This window comes from Anomaloglossus baeobatrachus, chromosome 4, assembly GCF_048569485.1.
Source record: "Anomaloglossus baeobatrachus isolate aAnoBae1 chromosome 4, aAnoBae1.hap1, whole genome shotgun sequence".
Classification (NCBI taxonomy): Eukaryota; Metazoa; Chordata; class Amphibia; order Anura; family Aromobatidae; genus Anomaloglossus; species Anomaloglossus baeobatrachus.
In genome coordinates, this window is record NC_134356.1 from 627,724,672 (window position 1) to 627,749,637 (window position 24,966).

At 48.8% G+C, this 24,966-nt stretch overlaps 1 protein-coding gene across 1 annotated transcript in view; it reads left to right on the forward strand.

Annotated features, from left to right (window-relative positions):
• Positions 1–12,625: 12,625 nt before the first annotated feature.
• The window catches only part of LOC142302710 (CD209 antigen-like protein 2), a 33,739-nt gene continuing 21,398 nt past the window's right edge, over positions 12,626–24,966 (forward strand). The window contains exons 1-6 of the mRNA XM_075343827.1: positions 12,626–12,744; positions 14,164–14,264; positions 18,388–18,492; positions 20,510–20,551; positions 20,736–20,807; positions 21,662–21,813. Of these exons, the coding sequence (XP_075199942.1) occupies positions 12,626–12,744; positions 14,164–14,264; positions 18,388–18,492; positions 20,510–20,551; positions 20,736–20,807; positions 21,662–21,813 (591 nt within the window). The remainder of the gene's footprint in view (positions 12,745–14,163; positions 14,265–18,387; positions 18,493–20,509; positions 20,552–20,735; positions 20,808–21,661; positions 21,814–24,966) is intronic.

The following is a 24,966-nucleotide window of genomic DNA, read 5'->3' on the forward strand; positions in this document are numbered from 1 at the left end:
TGTAAGTTGATCAGGCCTGGTTGGAGCTGTGACACCCTAGCCTATCAGGTTGTCACAAGGGTGCCGTGCAACCTGCCCTTCTGCATGGTACCTGCTCCTCCTTGGTGACGGGTCCTGTCCATTTGGTGTTGCTAAGAACAGGTATACATAAATCCTGAGGAACACTCTGCACCACACCCACCAAACACCCATTGGGCAGCCTGAGAGGAATAGGGCCACCCAGATGGAGGGATGGTAGAAGGAGGGCCAGAAGTGTCAGTCAGTACTCAGTTTTGAGTACAGCGGTGACAGGACAAGGTCACGCTGCAGAGCTGGGCTCCTGTACCCGTCCCAGGTGCCAGATGTTGGCCTGGCCTGGAAGGAGCTGGAACCCCGGTCGCAGGGGGTAGTGAAAGGGGGCACGGTACTGCCACGGAGGGCAGACCAGTGGCCTTGTGCTACAACCGGGCAGGGACCAGGCCACGACGGGGTATGTGGACCCTAGGCTGGGAAAGAGCTTTATGCAGCCCAGTAATTCACCCGACGGGAACGGAATCTTCACGAACCGTTCCCCACCCGCTCAAGAATCGGGGTACTAGCGCAACGAGGGGAATAGGACTTCCCACATTTGTCCAGAAAATCCCAAGCGTGAACCCTGAGAGCAAGCTCACCCTGCTAGCCACGCAGGAGAGCAGGACATTAGGCAGAAGGGATCCACACAGAGTAAACACAGTGCCAAGGGACAAGGCTTCAGACCAACCAGCAACGCCAAAAGGGCACGGACCCAGCGTGCTCACCCAAGAAAAGCAAGGCATTCAAGACTTTGGTTTACCTGGTGTCAGTGTTCCTGGACTGTGTGAGTACGTGGTGCCCCTTTACTCCCGACGGGTCCTCAGCCAACCATCACCGAGCCCCGGGACAACATTCCCCTGCCCACGGAGGGGTTAACACCTCAAGCTGCCGTTCCATCGCTCCCGGGCGCTCTCCTCCCCTAAATGCAGCAGCGGTGGTATCTCGCCTTACCACAACCTGTGGGTGGCGTCACGAGCACTATCTAATCCACCCCACTAATTCCCCCTTTTTATTCCCCTGCAATGATCGAGCTCGAGTACTGCAGTAGATCATATCAGACGCATGAAAAAAACACAGAAAGAATTGACATGCTGCTTCTTTTTTCTGCACCAAAATCTGCAAATAAAAAAATAAGCACCGTTTGCACAGAAAGTCAGGATTCTCATAGACTTTGCTGGGATGCATTTTTCCTTGTAGTATTGACTAAAATCTGCAAGAAAAAGCGCAGCAAAAATGCAACATGGGCACAAAACGTTACAGAAAGACTGAGGTCTGCTCGCAATATTACAATCTATAAGAAAATAGGGGGAACCCATCAGTAAAAAAATGTTTGTATGGTTCAGCCATCATTATACAAAATAGGGCTGCATGGTCAGGTCATAAGCCAGTATCTGTACAGTCACCACGTTCTATTGGGTTCATGGAGGATGTGGACACAGTAAGATGGAGCAGTTTCTAATTAAAATTTAGCTGAGATATGTTTGTCTAAAGAGATATGTTTTTAAAGAACAGTTAATAATGTAGGGGGTCCCAGGCTTAGCCACCCCTACAGAAGTGTCCTAATGCACTTCTTCCTGTATTTGTGTTAATAAAGTTAATTATTGTGTGTGGTGTGGCCACTAGGTGGCAGTGTGACCCAGGTGACTGCTCCCCTGGACTCCTGGTCAGGAAGGGGTTAGGACCAGAGAGGGCTATAGGTTATAAAAGGAACAGGAGAGAGGAAGAGTTCAGGAGAGTCCCACAGAAACAGCAAACAGTAATAGCCCAAAACAGAGAAAATCGTGCTGACCCTCAGGGTCCCTCCGATCTGAGGTACAAGTGTGGTGCCCGCTAAGGAAAAATCCAGACAGTGGGATCGGCAGCTGTTCCTTGGAGAAGCTAATCCACAATTCCCCTTGCTGAAAGATACCATGGTGTAACCAAAGGTCTCTTAATTGCAGGAGTCTAAAGCCGAAGAGGAGACAGGCTGATGTGTGTGTGTGTGTGTGTGTGTGTGTGTGTATGTGTGTATAGATAGACAGATATGGCGCCCCTGAGGCTTCAGTCGCCACAGAGGTACTGCATTTCATCCAGAGGTGTGGTGCTCCATCCTGGGTAAGGAAAAGGTCATCCACCGGTATGTACACAAAACACGCAACACTCCAAATTAGCAGCTCCCAACCGGGTCAGGGTTAGGGCTTGGTTCCATTAATTCTATGTATAGCCACCACTGGTGATGGTACCTCCCTCCCGCTAATCCGATCGAGCCTGGCGGTGGAGTCTAGTTAGTGAGAGGACACTGTAGTGTCAGGGAGTCGAGAAGGAGCAGTGGAGGAGTGAAGACCTGTGGTCTGGAGCTGGTGCAGCTCGACAAGGCACAAAACAGAAAGGGTCCTAGAGCCCACAGGAAGTGTGCCATACTCCCATGGCCTTGTTCTACATATGACATATTGGAGTGGAGGGACTTGGCCACAGAACGGGGACTGGTCCCTAGACTAGAGGAGAAGAACCAACGTGCTCCGCTAGTAAAACCAGAGGCTAAGGACACATCTCATATCCAAAGCCAACTCCGCACACAAATCCACTGGAAGGTGACCACATAGGGCCAAGAGAAGATAGAGCTTAGAGCCACCTGACAGGGACCACGGACACCAGCTCAGGGCACTGTGTGCGTAGGTGCGGGACAGGCAGGTGAGAAGTCAGCGCAGGAAGATGACCAGGGAAGGAACACTAGAAGGGTGCATTGGTCTTGACCTAAGAACTACCCAGGATCAACTTGAGCCCATCATAGTGGAACCCAACACTCCAAAGGCGGTCACTGACTAGTCGTGTTATCTTGGAACCTGCTACAGTGAGTAAAAACCTTGAGACTGCATCCCTGTGTTGCTCCGTCATTCGCCTGTGCCTCCGGACCTTCAACCCCCGCCATCACCTACTACTACTCCCATCCACCCTGGGGCCTAGCTCTACCTGTGTAGAGCTATACGAACCAAGCTGCATCACCATTTGCCCCAGAGGCCTCATCCCTTTTAACTGACACCGCCAGGGTCACGGAACCGGGCCTTGCCGCCACCGCAGGGTCCTAGAAACAGAACTGCGGCCTGGTAACGAGTGCCCCATGGCCCTGGTGCAGGTGTGTCATTTTGGCGTCACAAATAGGATTTTGTGCCCGTTACAATGGGTACTGTGCGCCTTAAAGACTGTGCAGATAGCGTCCAACAACCGCCAAAACCCACGCGGCGTGGGAAGAAAGGGGGCGTGCTATCATGGGAGGAACTCAGAAAAGGCGCAAAGAGAAGCCCCGCTGTAGGAGCAGCTGAAAGTTAAACCTAGATTCCCCAAGAGAGACACGGAGCCTAGCTGAGGTTCACTAGGGAGGCACTAAGATGTTGAACGAGGAGGAAAACCTGGCTGCTACCACAGTGGCAGCTGCCGCACCGGTAATCAGTAATACCATTCTCGATGCCATATTTCCCTGGAGCAGCATGGTTACCACAGTACTCGGGAGAGTGGCACACCCTGGTCGACTTCAAGGAGAGATTGAGTAGCTTGTTCAGGGTATACCCTCTGGCTGAGGCCCAGAAAGCGAAAATCCTAATCGGCCAGTTAACGGGTGCAGCCCAACGGGAGGTAAAATTCTGGCCAGAGGCTGACAAGAGGACTGTGAGGCAAATCCTGACCAAACTAAAAGCCACCTTCGACACCCGCACGGCAGCCGAGATAAAGATGAGGTTCTTTGGATGCAAACAGAGGGTACAGGACAGTGTTCCGGGCTACGCTCTGAACCTATAGGAGGCAATGCGGGCTGTTAAGCAGATTGACCCCGACAGTGTGCGCGACGAGTTTATTGAGGGGCTCTTGTCTGATGCCTACCGGACCCAGCTGCGCATAATCGCTCTACAAGACCCCGAGCTCGACTTTACACCATATCACCAGCCACAGCGCTGCTGCACTGGCTAACCCCAGGACCTTTATCCTCAAGGTATTCTCTACCAAAAGCTATTAACCCACTCAAATTTCCATATCCCAGGCACCCATCTTGAAGCGACTCTTGACTAAGACCCAGGCGGGGTCGAAACGTCGGAATGACTTCACAGTTGCCTCAATAAATTTGGAAAATTGTTTGCATCACAATCTATGAGTGCAGTGAATTTATTTATTATCTTGGATTGGACCCATTTTTCACTTGCACCACCATCCACTAGTCAGAGTGCAGACCAATTTTTTTGATCTATACCGGACCCAGCTGCGCATAATCGCTCTACAAGACTCCAACCTCGACTTTGCACAGTTAAAGGATCGGGCCATCCGGGTGCTGCGAGAACCAACTCCAAGCAATGCTATGCCCCTTCGGTCCCTTGCAGCCCCATGCATGGAGGTGTCGTCCTCCACCCGGACGACAGTGGGAGCTATCGAGCAGACCCTGGGTGGTGACTCCCTTGCTGATCTCCGGCTCCAGATCCAGGAGCTGACCAAAGGTATGGTGGCCTTAGCCAAGATCATGCAAACCTCCCAGGTGGCCCCGCGGCCACTCGGCCACGCTGCTGCGACAAAGCGTAGCACTATGTCCAAAGCTGTCCACTGAGCGGGCAGAATAATCTGGGGCCAGGAGCCAGCTCTCAGACAGAGAACAAGAAATAAGCTGTAACCAAGCACTTGAAATAATGTAAAAGTTAACCGGTGTTGATAGTATTGATAACGTTGATATGTTTGTAAATAATGTTTTTCTTTTGTGTGTGAGTATTTGAAAATGGACAACTGGGCCACTGGACTATGTGTGGCCAGGACTGCTTTTGTACATAGTTTGCACTGGTTACAGTGCTCTCTAGCAGAATTCATGGACCACAGGAGGTAAAACCCGTTTGGCATGCTTTAGTAATGAAGCGTGGTGAGGAATGCACGCCCAGAGCCTATGTTGGGGGTTTGTTTGTGGCGGGTCCCCCACATTGTTCTATCTGTGGTTGCTGATGTTGCACAAAACAGGAGCCATGCAAAAGGCTTTGGCATCATGGGCTCCTCAACAGAGTTAATCGTGTGAAGTAATATTTTATGCTGCAGAGGTTTTACATTGTATTGCAAAAAGTTTGTATTGAAGAAGTTTATCATGTTGGTAACGTTCAAGAGATAATGCCTCCCATAAAGGGAAGAAAATGTTTACCCTGTTTAAAGCATTCAAAAATTTGCATGTCATAACACCACTGTATTTTTGTTTCTGTTCAAGCGCAAGGACGTGCTGGGATTTACTGTGGGGGACTGTGGCACCCCTGAGGCTTCAGTCACCACAAAGGTACTGCACCTCATCCAGAGGAGTGGTCCTCCATTCTGGGTAAGGAAGAGTTCATCCACCAGTATGCACACAAAACACACAACACTCCAAATTAGCAGCTTCCCACCGGGTCAGGGTTAGGGCTTGGTTACATTAATGCTATGCATAGCCACCACTGGTGATGGTACCTCCCTCCTCCTAATCCAAAAAAGCCTGAGAGTGGAATCTAGTTAGTGAGGGGACACTGCAGTGTCAGGGAGTCAAGAAGGAGCAGTGGAGGAGTGAAGGCCTGTGGTCTGGAATGGTGCAACTCGACCCAGGCCCAAGACAGAAAGTGTCCTAGGGCCCACGGGAAGTGCACCATACTCCCGTGGCCTCATTCCATATATGACATATTGGAGTGGAGGGACTTGGCCGCAGAACGGGGACTGGTCCCTAGACTAGAGGAGAAGAACCAACGAGCTCCACTACTAAAAACAGAAGCTAAGGACACATCTAGTTCCAAAGACAACTCCACACACAAATCCGCTGGAAGGTGACCTCATAGGGCCAAGAAATAGAGCTTCGAGCCACCCGAAGGGCCTGCGGACAATGGCTCATTGCACTGTTTGCGTAGGCGCAGGACAGGCGGGCGAGAAGTCAGCTCAGGAAGACGACCAGGGAAAGAACACTAGAAGGGTGCATCAGTCTTGACCTCCGAACTACCCGGGATCGACTGGAGCCCATCACAGTGGAAATCAGCACTCCAAATGTGGTCACTGACTAGCTGTGTTATCTTGGAACCTGCTACAGTGAGACTGCATCCCTGTGTCGCTCCGTTATTCGCCTGTATCTCCAGAGCTATACCAACCAAGCTGCATCACCATCTGCCTCAGAGGCCCTATCCCGCAGCAGAAGCTCCTATCTTGCCGCATACCATAGGTGGCGTCACAAACTATTATCTCCCTTTTAACTGATACTGCCGGGGTCACGGAACCAGGCCTTGCCACCTCAGCATCTCAGAAACAGAACCGCAGCCCGGTAACGAGTGCCCCAAGGCCCCGGTGCGGGCGTGTCACAGACAGACACACACATGTGTTACATACAGGGTTTGGAGAGTTATGTTGATGTTCCAGATTGCAATATGACTATATTTGAATAAATGTTGATTTTTTTGTTTTGTTCAAAATTAAATGTGGATTGTTGTTCATAGAGAAAAAAATAAGACATCCCCTGAAAATAAGCCCTAAGCCATCTTTTGGAGCAAAATATAATATAAGACCCTGAATTATTTTCGAGGGAAACATTGTATTTGGCTTACTCATAGGGTGCGCTCACACTAGCGTATATGTCAGATGAACACTATCCAATAGTTTATCAGATCACCATAGTTGATTGACCTGGATATGGACACAATCAACACACAGAGCCGCCCAGGTACGGGTCGGAATATATTGCAGAGAGGGAAAAAAAATTCTCCAGCATTGCAAACAAAATGAATATAAGTAAATAAAACTTTGCCTTTATTTACAGTGTGTACGGAAAGTATTCAGACCCATTTACATTTTTCACTCTTTGTTTCATTGCAACCATTTGGTAAATTCATTTTTTTCTCATTAATGTACACTCTGCACCCCATCTTGACAGAAAAAAAACAGAATTGTAGACATTTTTGCAAATTTTTTAAACAACAAATACTGAAATATCACATGGTCATGAGTATTCAGACCCTTTGCTCAGACATTCATATTTATGTCACATGCTGTCAATTTCCTTGTGATTCTCCTTGAGATGGTTCTACTCCTTCATTAGAGTCCAGCTGTGTTTAATTATACTGATAGGACTTGATTTGGAAAGGCGCACACCTGTCTATATAAGACCTCACATCTCACAGTGCATGTCAGACCAAATGAGAATCATGAGATCAAAGGAACTGCCCAAGGAGCTCAGAGACAGAATTGTGGCAAGGCACAGATCTGGCTAAGATTACAAAATCATTTCTGCAGTACTCAAGGTTCCTAAGAGCACAGTGGCCTCCATAATCCTTAAATGAAAGAAGTTTGGAACCACCAGAACTCTTCCTAGACCTGACCGTCCAGCCAATCTAAGCAATTGTGGGAGAAGAGCCTTGGTGAGAGGTAAAGCTGAACCCCAAGATCACTGTGGCTGAGCTCCAGAGATGCAGTAGGGAGATGGGAGAAAGTTTCACAACGTTTCACTTTCACCAGTTGGGCCATTATGGCAGTGGCCTGACGGAAGCCTCTCCTTAGTGCAAGACTATGAAAGCCCACATAGAGTTTGCAAAAAAAAAATACGTGAAGGACTCCCAGACTATGAGAAATAAGATTCTCTGGTCTGATGAGATGAAGATAGAACTTTTGGTGATAATTCTCAGCGGTATGTGTGGAGAAAACCAGGCACTGCTCATCACCTGCCCAATACAATCACACAACAGTGAAACATGGTGGTGGCAGCATCATGCTATGGGGGTGTTTTCAGCTGCAGGGACAGGACAACTGGTTGCAACTGAAGGAAAGATGAATGTGGTCAAGTACAGAGATATCCTGGAAGAAAACCTCTGGACCTCAGACTTGGCCGAAGGTTCACCTTCCAACAAGACAATGACCCTAAGCACACAACCAAAACAACAAAGGAGTGGCTTCACAACATCTCTCTGACCATTCTTGACTGGCCCAGCCAGAGCCCTGACCTAAACCCAATTGAGCACTCTGGAGAGACCTAAAGATGGCTGTCCACCAACGTTCACCATCCAACCTGACGGAACTGGAGAGGATCTGCAAGGAAGAATGGCAGAGGATCCCAAAATCCAGGGTTGAAAAACTTGTTGCATCATTCCCAAGAAGACTCATGGCTGTACTAGCTCAAAAGGGCGCTTCTACTCAATACTGAGCAAAGGGGCTGAATAGTTTTTCTTGTTTAATACATTTGCAAAAATGTCTACATTTCTGTTTTCTTTTCTGTCAAGATGTGGTGCAGAGTGTACATTAATGGGAAAATAAATTAACTTTTTTTGAATTTACCAAATGGCTGCAATGAAACAAAGAGTGAAAAATTTAAAGGGGTCTGAATACTTTCGTACCCATCTGTATTCAATTGAAAAAACTTAATAGCTTGTAAACAACATAGAACTGGTCAAACCAACAAGTTTCAGATGTCAAGCCTTAATGATGATACAAATGTTTCAATATAAATTAGAATATCCTCAAAAGTTAACTAACTCAATACAAAAAGGGAAACACATATATTATATAGAGTCATTACACACAGAGTGATCTATTCCGATATATTATTTAGAGCAATTACACACAAAAGGATCTATTTCAAGTGTTTATTTCTGTTAATGTTGATGATTATGGTTACAGCCAATGAAAACTCAAAAGTCATTATCGCAGAAAGTTAGAATATTATATAAGACCAACTGAAAATGATTTTACACTCAGAAATGTTGGCGCCTACTGAAAAGTCTGTACAGTAAATGCCTCAATATTTGATCGGGGCTCCTTTTGCATGAATAACTGTATCAATGCGGCATGGCATGGAGGCGATCAGCCTGTGGCACTGCTGAGGTGTTATGGAAACCCAGGTTGCTTTGATAGCAGCCTTCAGCTCATCTCTATTGTTGGGTCTGGTGTCTCTCATCTTCCTCTTGACAATATCCCATAGATTCTCTATGGGGTTTAGGTCAGGCGAGTTTTCTGGCTAATCAAGCACAGTGATACTGTGGTTAGTAAACAAGGTATTGGTCCTTATGGCAGTGTGGACAGGTGCCAAGTCCTGCTGGTTAATTAAATGTCCATCTCTAAAAAGCTTGTCGGCAGAGGGAAGCATAAAGTGCTCTAAAATTTCCTGTTAGACAGCAGCACTGACTTTGGTTTTGATAAAACACAGTGGAGCTACACCAGCAGATGACATGGCTCCCCAAACCATCACTGATTGTGGAGACTTCACACTAGACCTCAGCAGCTTGGATTGTGGCCTCTCCACTCTTCCTCCAGACTTTGGGACCGCGATTTCCAAATGAAATTCAAAATTTACTGAAAACAACACCTTGGACCACTGAGCAGCAGTCCAGTTCTTTTTCTCCTTGGCCCAGGTAAGATGCTTCTGGCATTGTCTATTGGTCATGAGTGGCTTGACAGAAGGAATGCGACAGTTGTAGTGTAGCACCCCTGAAGCCATCAGGAGCTACAGGAAACTGCATCTTGTCAAAAATGCAGGACCTACCACCAGGGACCCAGAAGACCAGTGCCGGTAACACCAAAACATTCATATAATCCCTGTTTTTCCCTTCTCCAAGAACTGGTGAAGGCTAGGGTTGGACCCAATGGATAGCCACATAGGGGTGGAACCGATCCAGTCCACTAGACGACAACCAGGGAGGAGGGGCCAGACAGTCAGTAAGTGGAAGTGAAAGTAGTCGGACGTAACGGTACTGACGGGAGAGTGTAACAGTGACCTGTCAGGCTCAGGCGTGTGGTTGCCGAAGGAGTATGGTGGAGTACTATTGGAACCATAGCACCAATGGGGTGCAGAGCCCTAGGTCAGGAAAAAGCTCCAGGCAGACCTGATAAAATCTACACGGTGAGGGGATTGTCCAGGACCTCACCGACCGTAAAGTTCGGGGCACAAGCAGTGACCGGAGAACCAGGGACCGGAACAGAGAACCGACCCTACAGGGTTCAAACTGCGCACCTTACGGACTAAGACTGAAAGACGACCAGGAGGGGACCCCCAGACGCTCCAAGCCACAGGGACCCACCAACCAGAGACGGGTGCAGGGGAAAGAAGCCACCAGGTCACCACACCGGCACTGGAACTAAGGGGGCCAGTGGTGAGGACCAACCTCCATTGGGTTGCAAGCATCACCGTGAGTAAAGAACCAGTTACACTGCAATCCCTTGTGTGGTCTACCTTCTTTCCGCGCCCTGGTACTGTTAATGGACTTAAACATCAAACACCATCATTTATACCCTGGGGCTTAGCCCTACTTGCGGAGGGCCACAACATCCAGGCTGCCATTAACATCAGCCCCAGTGGTGAGAGGCTGCACAGTGGTGGCTCCATCTAAAATAGCTGCAACCCGCAAGTGGCGTCACTGCAAAAACTTTATTATAATCCCTGTAAATAAACCCCTTTTAAAAGCGACCCCCCCCTCAGGGTCACGGCAGCGGACACTGGCCATTACACCCGTGACACTTCCCAGTGAAACCAGGCCCGGGACTGAGTACCCCATAGACCTGGGGTGTGACAGTAGCCCATGTCCTGGATACATCTGTGTGTGGTGGCTCTTGAAGCACTGACTCCAGCAGCGTCCACTCCTTGCGAATCTCCCCAAATTTTTGAATGGTCTTTTCTTAACAATCCTATCAAGGCTGCGGTTATCCCGGTTGCTTATGCACCTTTTTCTACCACATTTTTTACTTCCACTCAACTTTCCATTAATATGCTTAGATACAGCACTCTGTGAATAGCCAGCTTCTTTAGCAATGACCTTTTGTGGCTTATCCTCCTTGTGGAGTGTGTCAATGACTTCCTTCTGGATATCTGTCAAGTCAGCAGTCTTTCCCATGATTGTGTAGCCTACTGAACCTGACTAAAGCTGGGTTTACACACTGCAACATCTCAAACGACATCGCTGTAACGTCACCGGTTTTGTGACGCAATAGCGATGTTGTTTGCGATGTTGCAGTGTGTGAAACCTATCAGCGACCCGGCCCCTGCTGTGAAGTTGTAATCGTTACAAATCGTTCAGGACCATTCCTAGGTCCTTTGTTTCCAGCTGTGCAGCAAGCATCGCTGGAAAGTTTCAGTGTGTGAAAGACTTTGCAGAGACTTTGTTACCAACTTCCCTTTCAAAAGGCTGCTTATCAACGTCCCCAACAACCAGCTAGGTCGCTCTGCAGGTCCGGATCGCTGTTGAGTTGTTGGCCAGGTTTGCCTGTTTGACAGCTCACCAGAGACTTAGCAGAGACTTAGGGAGGTCGCTGTTACGTCACAAAACCGGTGACGTTACAGCGATGTCCTTTGCGATGTTGCAGTGTGTAAACCCAGCTTAAGGGACCATTTTAAATGCTTAGGAAGCCTTTGTAGGTGTTTTGTGGTAAATATCCAAATTTTCTGAGATAAAGACTTTTGGGTTTTCATTGGCTGTAAGCCATAAACATCAACATTAACAGAAATAAACACACAAAATAGATCCCTCTGTGTGTAATGACTCTATATAATATATATATCCCTCTGTGTGTAATGACTCTATATAATATATGATTTTTCCCTTTTTGTATTGAATTACTGAAATAAATTAACTTTTTGATGATATTCTAATTTACTGAGATGCGCTTGTATATAGCATGTGGGTTAGCAGTGTTCTTAAATATTCTGCACCATCTTAGTTACATGTGAATTGAACATATCACAAGTGGTTCCTAATTATCTAATACACCCTTGTACCCAGCCTAAAAGGAACCGCAAATAAGGGCTTAATAAAATACCTGTAATAAAGATGCAATCAAAAATACAATACTATAGATATTGTAGGATGTGATTCTGTCTTATGATCATGCCATTCAGTGTTCTAGTATGTAGTTTAAAAAATCCAGAAAGATTCTCAGTTGAGGATTTTCTTTCATAAATTGCCACCTCTTATTGGTTTAAAAACTCTAGATGCTAATGCGTTTTAGGGCTGTAATATCTCCTTTTTGAGCTTGAACATTTTTAGAAAAGGCTAAGATATTTAGTGCTGTGGGATTGACCGCATCTGACATATATCTCCTGATTCTTTTTTTTAGGGGTCCTATAGTACACCCAACATATTGGGTCTTACATAGAGAGCATTCTATTAAATATATGACTCCAGTGATGTTACAATTAGTGATGTGCGAACGTACTCGATCGAGCATTTTGCTGCTCGGACTCCATGCCCAAGTCCCCGTCCTTCATGTTTCCCAGCTTTTTATCAGCCAGTAAACATGCATGGAATGCCTGCCAATCATGGTAATGCCGTAACCATCATTGCTACTGACATTACTATGATTTGTTGACCACATAGCATCATTGGGTCTATATATGAACCAGATACGCCATGTTTGCCGCTCTGTACCTGAACATAGTGTAAGGGACTGGGGAGAGATTCTGCTGGAGAAGGGACATTGTGTTTATGTCTTCTTATGGCCTCTTAATGTGTACGGTTCAAGAGGCACATGAGAAGATCAGAAATATTGCCCAAATATTTCAGCAGCCACGGTCAGTAGAAAGCAACAGTGGTGAACAGGAATTCCTGTCTCAAGAGGTGGATGGTAATGAGACATACAGTAGTTGTCAGCAAGGCAGATGAAGTCTAGAAGTCAGGAGGAGGAACAGAATGTGGAAATGGAAGACGAGGTGGTGGACGACGAAGTCACTGACCCAACATGGCAAAGTGGCTTGCAGAGCAAGGACAGCAGCTCAGAGTGAGGGAAATCTGCAGCACCGCAACAGGCAGCAAGAAGTAGTGGGGGTGGGGGATAGAGGAAGAAGACAGACAACTGTTCTCCAGAAAACCTACATGCGGCAAGATCCCAGGCCAATGGTTGGGTGATCCCCAATCTCTTTTTCCCTCTTTTTTACAGAGGGAAAGAAAATGGTAATTTACAAACCTGTGCCGTATGAAGCTCAGTATGGGCCAGACCACTACCAGTCTGACCACCACCAGCATGCTCAGGCACATGCGATTGAAACACCCAACTAGATATGCCGAACGCCTGAGTCCGCAATCATTGTCTGTTGGTAAACCCACTGCCTCTTCCCCTCTGTTTGTGCTGGTCAGTTCCCATCCCGGTTTCTGTCTCCTTTCTGGTATATATGTCCCCTTCCTGGGCTCCTCCTGGTATATTTGTGTGCTGCAAAAAGAAATAAAAAAGAAAAAAACATTTTACTCACCCTCCCCAGCTCCCACATCGCACGCCATCCTCTCTGAACCATGAAGCAATTCAGCTAGATGTGTGCCCTCCGAAGCACATCCAGCTGAAGCGAGGCGGGTACTGGGGTCGGCAGGCCTTCCCACCACCCTTGGTGATTGTCCCACTCCTGTCTTCAGCTCACAGAGCCCTTACCTTTCCAGATGACGCATCCTCACCACCTCCGTGGCTCTGCATTGCCTGAAGCAGGGTGATGAGGTTGTAGAGTGATGACCTCATCACACTGCTGTACACTTGGCCATGAGATGACGTGCTGGCACCCTGCTCTCCCTCACTGACCTTGTCTTCAGCACATGGCTAATTTGGGTGCGCTGTTCTTTCACATGCAGATTAGTCAGTGTAGTGGCAAAAGCTACACGGCCGAGCCCATCTGCTGCAGGTATGACTGGGGGCCCGGCTGGACCAGGGGCTTAATAAAGCTAAGTAATGATCCAGGGCCCAGCAGGGCGCCCCTCTTCACCGTGCCCTAAACACCGGTCATGGTTGTCATGCCCTGACAGCGGCCCTGCCTGGCACCCCCACTGATCAGCTGTTATTTGCTCCAGCAGCCATTGGATAAGTTGTTGAACCCAGCTGTATTCAAAGTATAGCGGCCGCTGCTTGATTACAAAACATATCTTATTCCTGGGAATCATGAGATATATTAAAAAAAAAAAAAACAAAGTAAAGGAACCACGTTGTTTATTTCTTTTGTTAATCTTCTATGTCAATAATATTTTAATTGCATCTTTTATTTTGTCATTTTCTGAAATGCCCCTTGAATTCTAGAAAAAGATACAAGCGAAAGCAAAAATGAATGAAAATGCAAACCAAAACTCGTTGTGTTAGAATTTACATAAACAATCCTACTTAATGATAGACCAGGATAGGTGTGGAGTATAGAACCACAAATAAAAATCCCCTTATTTACAGTCACCTTCCTCCTCCCTGTGAAGAGATATATAAAGTCATACAGATCATTAAGACAGAAACTTCATCAGAGAAGAGAATGGACGGAAAAAGTGATGGCGCTGGTAAGAAGGAACAATGTCATTAAGTTGGAAATGGTGAGACAGTGACAATACAAGGAAAAGGACAATGGAGTCCTTACTGATGATGTATTTCGGACAGTAGAAAACAACTGTTACATCGCCACCGGAGTCTGCTCCAGCGACTTCTGCTCCGATCGCCAGGTGACGCCGTGTTCCTGCCGTGGATGGTGCTGGTGATGGGAGAGGAGTCGATGGCAGCGGCACTGGTGGGCGCAGGCTCCGATCATCCACTGGGCTGGGTTATCTTGGGATCTGCAGTACCACTGGATGACTGTGGGTGACGTGTGTCTTCCAGCTGCAGTTTCCAGCGTTCAGCTACAGCCAATGGGAAGACACCGCGCCCTTCTTAGTTCCCCTCCTGTCTGCTGACCACTGCCAGAGATAGTTCTGATTTTCCTGGCTCTTGTTTCGTCCGATTCTGTTTGGTGATTCCTGTGTGCTGACTTCTGCGTGTTTTCTGACTACCCTTCTGCCTACTGTTTTTGTACCTCGCTGCCCTATCTGGATTTGACCTCTGCTACGTTTGCTGACTATGCCATTGCCTGCCGATTCTGTCCCTGTTCCGCAATTCCTGGTTTGACCCTGCCTGACGACTACTCTCATCGGACTGTAGCCTTCCACAGGTAGTGATCACCAGGGCCCTGTGTAATTCCCTGTGTAATTCCAAATCCCTGTATAGGGGTTAAAGGGTTTCAGGGTTCTGGGGGTCCTGCTTGGTGAGCGGCTTCCCTCAAGCCTCCCCATTACAGCCCATCTGAGTCTGTGGATCCAGGCAGGCGTTACAACAACACAATAAGGGGAAAATGTAAAGTATAAAAATATCTGTCTATCTATCTATCTATCTGTCTATCAATCTACCTACCTCAGTCACCATTTCCAGATTATAAGTTACAGTGTAAAGTATTTGAGGTGGTGCTTTATATTGAAAATATTTATTCACACACAATATGTATAATCTGCCTATGGTCCCTGGTGGGACAGTGGTATAGTTATTATTTTGCACATTATCTAGTATCTCATAGTCATACTATAGACTCTGGTAGGTACAGTGATGCAGTCCAGGTGGATAATAGTGCAACAAGTGGCCAAATCTGTTGTGGACTTAAAAGCCTAGTAGTGATGAGCGAGTACTAAAAAGCTCGGGTGCTCGAAGCTCGGGCCGAGCCTCCCAAGATACTCGTGTACTCGGCCCGAGCACCGAGCCCAATGTTATCCTATGGGAGACCCGAGTATTTTTGTGAAATGACCCCCCGGCAGCATGGAGAAACCCTAAAAATGTCACAAAAGTCTCAGAAGAGTGCTCAAATGACATGGCATCAGCATGGGGAAGACCCCTTGAAGCATTTATCACTCAAAAGTCACAGCTGTGAACAATTTTGTCCAAGTTTTACGCCATTTTTACGGACTCACCAGAAAACCTTCCAAAATGACCCCAAAATGAATTTTCATGGCGGAAATGTTAAGGGCACATACCCAATAGTGAGATAGAGCTGGTGTATGTTACTTTTTGAGATTAATACATGAAAGATTTTACATGAAAACCTTGTGTGGCACTCCGATGTCCAAAACGCACGTTTTGTGCTTTTTACTAGCGATGTCGGTCATTTTTTTTTTCATTCTATCTCCCGTCGGTCGGTCTCGCTCTGTCTGTCTCTCTCTGTCTTATCTGTCCCTCTCACAGTATGTCGGTCATTCTCCCCCCTCTCTCTTACTTACCGTTCCCCGATCACTGCCGCGGCGCTGCACAGCTGTTCGCTAAACTCCGGTGGCTTTTCCTCTTTTGAAAAAGCCGGCCGCTCATTAATCAATCTCGTATTCTCTGCTTTCCTGCTTTTCGGCGCCTATGATTGGTTGCAGTGAGACACGCTCCCACATTGAGTGACAGGTGTCTCACTGCACCCAATCACAGCAGCCGGTGGGCGGGTCTATACTGTGCAGTGAAATAAATAATTAAATAATTAAAAAAAACGGCGTGCGGTCCCCCCAATTTTAATACCAGCCAGATAAAGCCATACGGCTGAAGGCTGGTATTCTCAGGATGGGGAGCTCCACGTTATGGGGAGCCCCCCACCCTAACAATATCAGTCAGCAGCCGCCCAGAATTGCCGCATACATTAGATGCAACAGTTCTGGGGCTGTACCCGGCTCTTCCCGATTTACCCTGGTGCGTTGGCAAATCGGGGTAATAAGGAGTTAATGGCAGCCCATAGCTGCCACTAAATCCTAGATTAATCATGTCAGGTGTCTCCCCGAGATTCCTTCCATGATTAATCTGTAAATTACAGTTAAAAAACACACACACCCGAAAAATCCTTTATTAGAAATAAAAAACACTAACAAAGTCCCTCATTACCAATTTATTAACCCCGACAAACCCTCCATGTCCGGCGTACTCCACAGTCCTCCAGCGTCGCGTCCAGCTCTGCTGCATGGAAGTGACAGGAGCTGCAGAATACACCGCCGCTCCGGTCACCTCCACGCAGCTAATGAGATGAGTATAGCGATCAGCTGAGCTGTCACTGAGGTTACCTGGATCCAGCGGTGGATGCAGCGGTGGCCGCGGGTAACCTCAGTGACAGCTCAGCTGATCGCGCTACTCACTGCCGCTCCAGTCAGCTCCATGCACCAACTGAGGTGAGTATAGCGATCAGCTGCTGTTACTGAGGTTAATCGCGGCCACCGCTGGATCCAGCGGTGGCCGGGAGTTACCTGACTGACAGCAGCTGATCGCGCTATTCCCTTCATTAGCTGCGTGGAGGTGACCGGAGCGGCGGTGTCTTCTGCAGCTCCTGTCACTTCCATGCAGCAGAGCTGGACGCGACGCCGGAGTCCGTGGAGTACGCCGGACATGGAGGGTTTGTCGGGGTTAATAAATTGGTAATGAGGGACTTTGTTAGTGTTTTTTATTTCTAATAAAGGATTTTTCGGGTGTGTGTGTTTTTTAACTGTAATTTACAGATTAATCATGGAAGGAATCTCGGGGAGACGCCTGACATGATTAATCTAGGATTTAGTGGCAGCTATGGGCTGCCATTAACTCCTTATTACCCCGATTTGCCAACGCACTAGGGTAAATCGGGAAGAGCCGGGTACAGCCCCAGAACTGTCGCATATAATGTATGCAGCAATTCTGGGCAGCTGCTGACTGATATTGTTAGGGTGGGGGGCTCCCCATAACGTGGAGCTCCCCATCCTGAGAATACCAGCCTTCAGCTGTATGGCTTTATCTGGCTGGTATTAAAATTGGGGGGACCGCACGCCGTTTTTTTAAATTATTTATTTATTTATTTTACTGCACAGTATAGACCCGCCCACCGGCTGCTGTGATTGGGTGCAGTGTGACACCAGTCACTCAGCGTGGGGGCGTGTCTCACTGCAACCAATCATAGGCGCCTGTGGGCGTGGAAAGCAGGGAATATGAGATGGCTGTGTACAGAGCACAGCGCGCCGGCCGGTATAAAGGCTCGGTCACGCTGTGCAGGCCGGCCAATCACTGCAATTCCACAACTAACAGGGCTGTGGCATTGCAGTGGTCTGCCAGCCAATCCCTGCATGAGGGCTGGCTCTCAAAAGAGCGCCAACATGCAGGGATGAAGACCACGAGTAAAGCACGAGTATTGCAAAATTACTCGGTACCCGCCGAGTAGCCCGAGTACAGTGATACTCGTGCGAGTACCGAGTAGTAACAAGCATGCTCGCTCATCACTAAAGCCTAGTAATTGTGGTTGTCTAAGGGGAATGAAAATCCAGGAAAATCAGATTCAGATCTTGTATTCCCTTATATTTCATTACAGGCTTGTGATCCACAGACAGAAAAGGGCCCCTGTGCAAGAACATATATGGGTCCATTGCAGCCCAAGAGCTCCTAAAAATGCAAAAGTACACCTACGTTGGAGGTAGAAATGGGCCGCTTTACTTATTGGTCCCCTGTATGGTCACACAGATTGTATAAATGATAAGCCCGCGGCTGCCCCTGATGTGATCTCTGGTGGCAATGTGTAAACCTAGTTAGTTTAGTGTGGATTCTTGTAACCTATGCTGCCGTCATTACAGGAGTAACTTGTAATAAATGTTATTAATAACACAAGCATATTTATTTTTCTAGTTCAGTCCTGTTTTGGGAGGAAGAGGTCTCTAGTATTCAGAATAACTCTCCTTGCCATAATATTTCTGATCAGTATAATCCTGCTAATCATTGTATGCGCATTCAGTAAGTATAAGAAGTGTTGGGAGAGTGCTCTTGCTTTTTCTCCCTAGTCTCTTACTGTTTATTCCTGTGAGCAATTGTGGAGTTAAGCCTTGTTGTCTTTTTTGTTGCTGCCTTCCTGCTCGTGCTTTTCTCTTTTGTCTCTTACTGTTTATTCTTGTGAGTTTGCGGTGTGTCTGAGTTTTGGGTTTCCCCTGTCTGTCTTAATCTGTGTTTCCATCACACTCCCGCCCCTGTGTGCCACTCCTGCAGCAGATCGAACCGCTTGGATCCGGGGGTGGTGATTACTCGTGGCTCGAGGGTCTCTGGACCCGGGGGCTAGGGGCTACACTCAAATTGAATGGGGGTATGTACAGGGGAGATATGGTTAGTTCGTGACACCACCCATGGTGTGCGGTAATTGGGAGTACCGCCGCTGCCCTTGGGAGTACCCAGGATGATAGAAAGGGGCAGCCAGGTGTCATTGCCCTCCATGGGTAGGGGGAGGCCCCGGGACTCTGGATGGTGCTGTGGGATGCAGGGGGGAGCGCAGGCTTGCTGGTTGCAGGGGTTAACTGGGTACTCACTCAGCAATGAAGCAGACGCTGACAACTGGGTAAATCAAGTCTCTGGGTACCACTGCCCTCTTGGGGGAGCTCGTCCGGGTCCCGTCCCCTGCAGCACTGCCTGGTGGTCCGTGACCTGCCTCCTGGCACAAATTTAGAATGTCCGTTGTGGCCCGGTAGTTTGGAGCTTTCCGGGCTTCGCTCCACTGTGGCTAAGTGAGGGAGCCTGCTCTCAGGAGCTCACGCTTGGAATTTCAGTGGGCCGCTGGTTAAGAAAGCCCTATCCCCCTCGTTGCACTAGTGCCCGCGATCTCTGAGCTTCATGGGAACAGTCCATAAAGGCCCTGTCCTCCGCAGGTTAATTACCGGGTCGCCTGAAGCTTGTCTCCGACCTAGGGTCTGTGTGCCCCGACGTGCCTTCGGTCCCAGACCAGTGATAGGACCAGGCTGCTGACCGTCCTCCTTGATGGGTTTCAGGCACCTGGCCTCAATCCTCTGCGACCGGGGGTCAGACTCCTCTAGGTCCAGACCACCGTCTGCAACCTAGTCTGCTTCTCCCCTGGGGGCTCCAACTCCCAGCTTCCTCAGAGCTCCTCACAGCTCGAGGGTTTCCACTTCACTGACTCAACACCTCCCACCTCCCTGCCTGACCCCTAGGTGGGTGGCCCTATTCCTGCTTAAGCAGCCCACTGGTGTGCCTGACAGATGTGGTGCAAAGTGTTATCTAGGATTTGTGAATGCTGGTGGAGGCAGTACTGCAGGTTAGGGTCCCAGAACCATGGGGGTTGAATACTGCACGGGGATGGCAGTTTGTGCAGTACCCTGTGACGACCCGAATAGTCCAGGGCATCACATTCCTCCAACTGAACTCGACACCTCCCACCTCTCTGCCTGACCCCTAGGTGGGTGGCCCTATTACTGCTTATGCAGCCCACTGGTGTGCCTGACAGGTGTAGTGCAAGATGTATCTAGGATTTGTGAATGCTTTTGGAGGCAGTACTGCAGGATAGAGATCCAGAACCATGGGGGGTTTGAGTCCTGCACGGGGAGGGCAGATTGTGCAGAACCCTGTGACGACCCGAATAGTCCAGGCCGTCACACCTGTCTTTCCTGGGGGGTAGTAACAAATTAGCTCTGGTCAAGAGAACAGTAAGGCACAGGACTCTGGCATCTCCACCTTCAGGAGTAATCTGGAGGTTAGGGATAGCCTAGGGTCTCCTAGCCACTGCACTCATTTTGCTGGGGAGAAGGAAGATGACACTGATTAGAATCAGGGCTCGCATCACGTCACAGTCATGGGCACCACTGGAATGGGGCTGGTATGGGAGGTGAATATAGGCTTTTTTATTATTTTACCTGGGGGAAGCATGTGGAGTCAGAAGAGCTTGTCCTAGTAGTGGATAACCACTTTAAGAACATTGTTTTATCCGGTTGTGTTAAATGATCTTGATCAAACCATTTTATTGTTTCTGCAGATTCATCTATCGCTAAACAACTGAAGACAAGAAATGATCAAGGTAACTCAACAAATAGAGAAGGGAAACCTAGATACCGCTCTATTCTATCTTCTATCTCACCTCTTTCCAGAATAATTGTATGTGACCTACAAGAATTCACAGTATATGGATACATATCATTATGGGATGAAAACAAATTTGGTATTGATTTTTTTTTTTATGTGTATGAAATTCATACCTACAGCTTCCCAGAAGCCGGGTGTAGAGGAGCTGGACAACCTGAAGACAAAAGTGGCAGACCTCAGTGAATCGATAGGTAAGGAGATATCTAGAGGGTTCTTCTCTTGGAAGTCAATAAGCATCTCTGCCTTGTCCAGAGCACTTAGTAGACTAAAGGGGGCTTTACACGCAACGATATCGCTAACGATATGTCGTCGGGGTCACGGAATTCGTGAAGCACATCCAGCGTCGTTAGCGACATCGTTGCGTGTGAAATCTATGAGCGAGTGTTAACGATCAAAAATACTCACCTAATCGTTGATCATTGACACGTCGCTCATTTTCAAAAAATCGTTGCTGGTGCAGGATGCAGGTTGTTCGTCATTCCTGAGACAACACACATCGCTACGTGTGACACCCCAGGAACGACGAACAACACCGTACCTGCGTCCTCCGGCAACGAGGTGGACGTGACTTTCATGCAGCTGCTCTCCGCCCCTCCACTTCTATTGGACGCCTGCCGTGTGACGTCGCTGTGACGCCGCATGAACCGCCCCCCTTAGAAAAGAGGCTGTTCGCCGGCCACAGCGACGTCGTTATAAAGGTAAGTATGGGTGACGGGTCCTAGCGATATTGTGCGCCACAGGCTAGCGATGTCACTGCGTGTAAAGCAGCCTTAAGGAAGTTTCCATGTTTCCCTGAGTGAAGGAAAGCCTAGCTTCTAATCTACTACTCTTCATGTTATATGGACCATGCGTATTGGGGTCCATGGTCTAAATGTAGGAGGAGTCTAGAGCTCCCCCAGTATAACATGTTTGCCATAGTTCAGTGCCCCTTTTAGCCATGTACCCTATATTAGTGCCTCCATGGTTGGTACATCATTGTTCACAACTAGATATCACAATCTGAAAGCTGCTTTTACTTCTGTCTCATTTTCTCTCTCATTCATAGGTAAGATGTGCACAATGTGCCCCGTTGGGTGGCGTACCATCGGTTCTTCATGTTATTATCTCTCTGAGGAAACGAGAACCTGGGATGAAGCCCGAGATGAATGCTACAAAGTTAACTCTTTTCTAGCCATGATAAAGGACAGGAATGAGTCGGTAAGTGACGTCTGCAAGAAGTAGCCTTGTTACCTTGTATTTATTATGACTTTTGCAATATGACGATTTAGGAAATAGCATATAAGGGGTCATATTAGCAAATTAGTCTTCCCTTCAAGAAACAGTATCATTCTTACCAACGAGCTGTGTGAGGTATTTCAGTACAGACCCAACAATTATAGGGAGCCTGTTACCAGGTTTTTCCCTTATGAGCTGCAGCCACCACCAGTGAGCCCTTACATACAGCATTCCATAATACTGTATATAAGAGCGCAGTGCGCTCTGTACAACGTAATAAACAGCTTTATATACTCACCTAGGGTCAGTCCGAACCAATGGGTGTCACTGCTCTCGGTCCGGCGCCTCCTCCATCTTGTGGGATTGCCGTCCTCCTGACCAGCCCAGTGTGCATGACACATGCTGTGTCATTCACAGAGAGGCCTCCATTTTACTCCTGTGCAAGCACACTTTGATCTGTCAGACTGAACGCAGAGCAATGCACTATACTGCACAGGCGCAAGAAAAGGTCAGAGACCACCGGAACAAGCGCACTGCAGTACTGCTCTCTTTCATGCCCTGTCACCGCTCTCTTTCATGCCCTGTCACCGCTCTTTCATGCCCTGTCACCGCTCTCTTTCATGCCCTGTCACCGCTCTCTTTCATGCCCTGTCACCGCTCTCTTTCAGGCCCTGTCACCGCTCTCTTTCAGGCCCTGTCACCGCTCTCTTTCAGGCCCTGTCACCGCTCTCTTTCAGGCCCTGTCACCGCTCTCTTTCAGGCCCTGTCACCACTCTCTTTCAGGCCCTGTCACCGCTCTCTTTCAGGCCCTGTCACCGCTCTCTTTCAGGCCCTGTCACCGCTCTTCTTCAGGCCCTGTCACCGCTCTCTTTCAGGCCCTGTCACCGCTCTTCTTCAGGCCCTGTCACCGCTCTTCTTCAGGCCCTGTCACCGCTCTTCTTCAGGCCCCGTCACCGCTCTTCTTCAGGCCCCGTCACCGCTCTTCTTCAGGCCCCGTCACCGCTCTTCTTCAGGCCCCGTCACCGCTCTTCTTCAGGCCCCGTCACCGCTCTTCTTCAGGCCCCGTCACCGCTCTTCTTCAGGCCCCGTCACCGCTCTCCTTCAGGCCCCGTCACCGCTCTCCTTCAGGCCCTGTCACCGCTCTCCTTCAGGCCCTGTCACCGCTCTCCTTCAGGCCCTGTCACCGCTCTCCTTCAGGCCCTGTCACGGCTCTCCTTCATTCCCTCTCACCGCTCTCCTTCATTCCCTCTCACCGCTCTCCTTCATTCCCTCTCACCGCTCTCCTTCATTCCCTCTCACCGCTCTCCTTCATTCCCTCTCACCGCTCTCCTTCACCTGCCTTCCATTTATATTATTCTAGTTCAATCTCTTTTCAACACCAATACCTGGCTCACACCCAGTGCCCCTCACATTGCCCTCCAGCACTATCTTTACTCTCCTATTGCACCGCCCCCCCACGTCAGCAGCCGGGCTGCTCGGATCGGGACCTGCGGTGGCTCGAGGGGCGTCCGGACCTGGGGGTTGTGCGGTCACCCAGATAAAGGGGGAGTATTTACAGGGGATTGTAACGCCACCCATGGTGTGTGCTAAGGCGGAGTACCACCGCTGCAGTTGAGGGAGTGCCCGGTGGCGATGGAGGGGGCAGCCAGCTGTTTAACCCCTCCACGGGTAGGGGTATGCCCCGGGACTTGGTGATGGTGACAGGGATGTGCCGTTGGGGAGGTAGGGGTCACTTGCGTACTCGATCAGTCCAATAACGCTGACACTGACAACTTAGTAAACCAAAGTTCTGGACACCGCTGCCACTGAGGGGGAGCACGTTTGGGTCCCGTTTCTGCTGGTGTTGCCTGTTGATCTGTGACCTTTCCCTTGGCACCTTGTTCTCTTCTTCGTTGGCCCATATAGCTTGAAACTAATTGGGTCCCACTCCCCAGTATGGCTAACTGAGGGAGCTTGCTCTCAGGGTTCACGCTTGGGATTTCCTGGACCATTTTAGTGGAAAGTCCTATCCCCCACGTTGCGCTAGTACCCCAATTTTGGAGCGGGTGGAGAGCGGATCTTGAAAACTCCGTTCTCGTCGGGTGAAGTGTCAGGTTGCCTGAAGTTACTCCCTGACTTAAGGTCCACGTACCCCGTCGTACCCTGGCCCCAGCCCGGTGATGGTACAAGGCCGCTGGCTGTCCTCCACGACAAGGCCGTGCCCCTTGTCACGATCCCCTATGACCTGGGGTCCAGCTCCTACCAGGCCCAGACCAACGTCTGCTACCTAGTACTTCCACGGAGCCCAGCTCCTGACCTCCCCTTTCATCGGAGCTACTTCTGTTCTCTCCTGAAACTTCTGACTCCCCCTTAACCAACCCCCCAAGTGGGCGACCCTATTCCACTCAGGCTGTCCACTGGTGTGTCTGGTGGGTGTGGTGCAGAGTGTTCTAAGGATTTTGATTAGCTGGTTTTGGCAACACCATTGGTTAGGGACCCTTAACCAAGGAGGTGGATATTGCACAGAAGGGCAGATTGCACAATACCCAGTGACAACCTGGGCATCACATTCCCCCTTGGTTAAACGTAGCTCGTCCCCGAGCTACAGGACATCAGAGGTTTTTTGTTGTTTTTTTTTTTTCAAACTGTGAAAAATAGAAAAAAGGAAAATATTTTTATTGAAACAATACGTCCCTCATTTGGCAGGCTGGCACTTAAACATTACTAAAACTTTACGAGTTCATCTTTCCAACGATGGAACAATACCGGTTTCAGTAGCAGCGGAGGCTCAACCTGCTCCGTTGCAGCCCCTTCCTGCAAAAGTCCAGTCCCAATGTCCCGGATCCCATTAACCCGCCACCCAAACAAACCTACTCTCAGAATACCTATCCACGGGTCCGTGACCAGGTTAAGGTCCTGGGTGTTGCAATAGACGATTCTGTAACAGTCCTGAGCAACCTGGTAGCCGTTGCCCATTGCGCCGACCCCCACCGGGGCCTCCTGGTGCTATCTACCAGCACTGCCCCGTCCAAGGCCCTGATGACCTTTTCCCTGGATCAAAGGGTGGAATAAGGTTCAACAAGGAGAGCACAGTCTATTTGTAGCATAACTTTCCTGTCACCTTCCATCAGGAACCCTTCAGCCGGTCCCCGACAG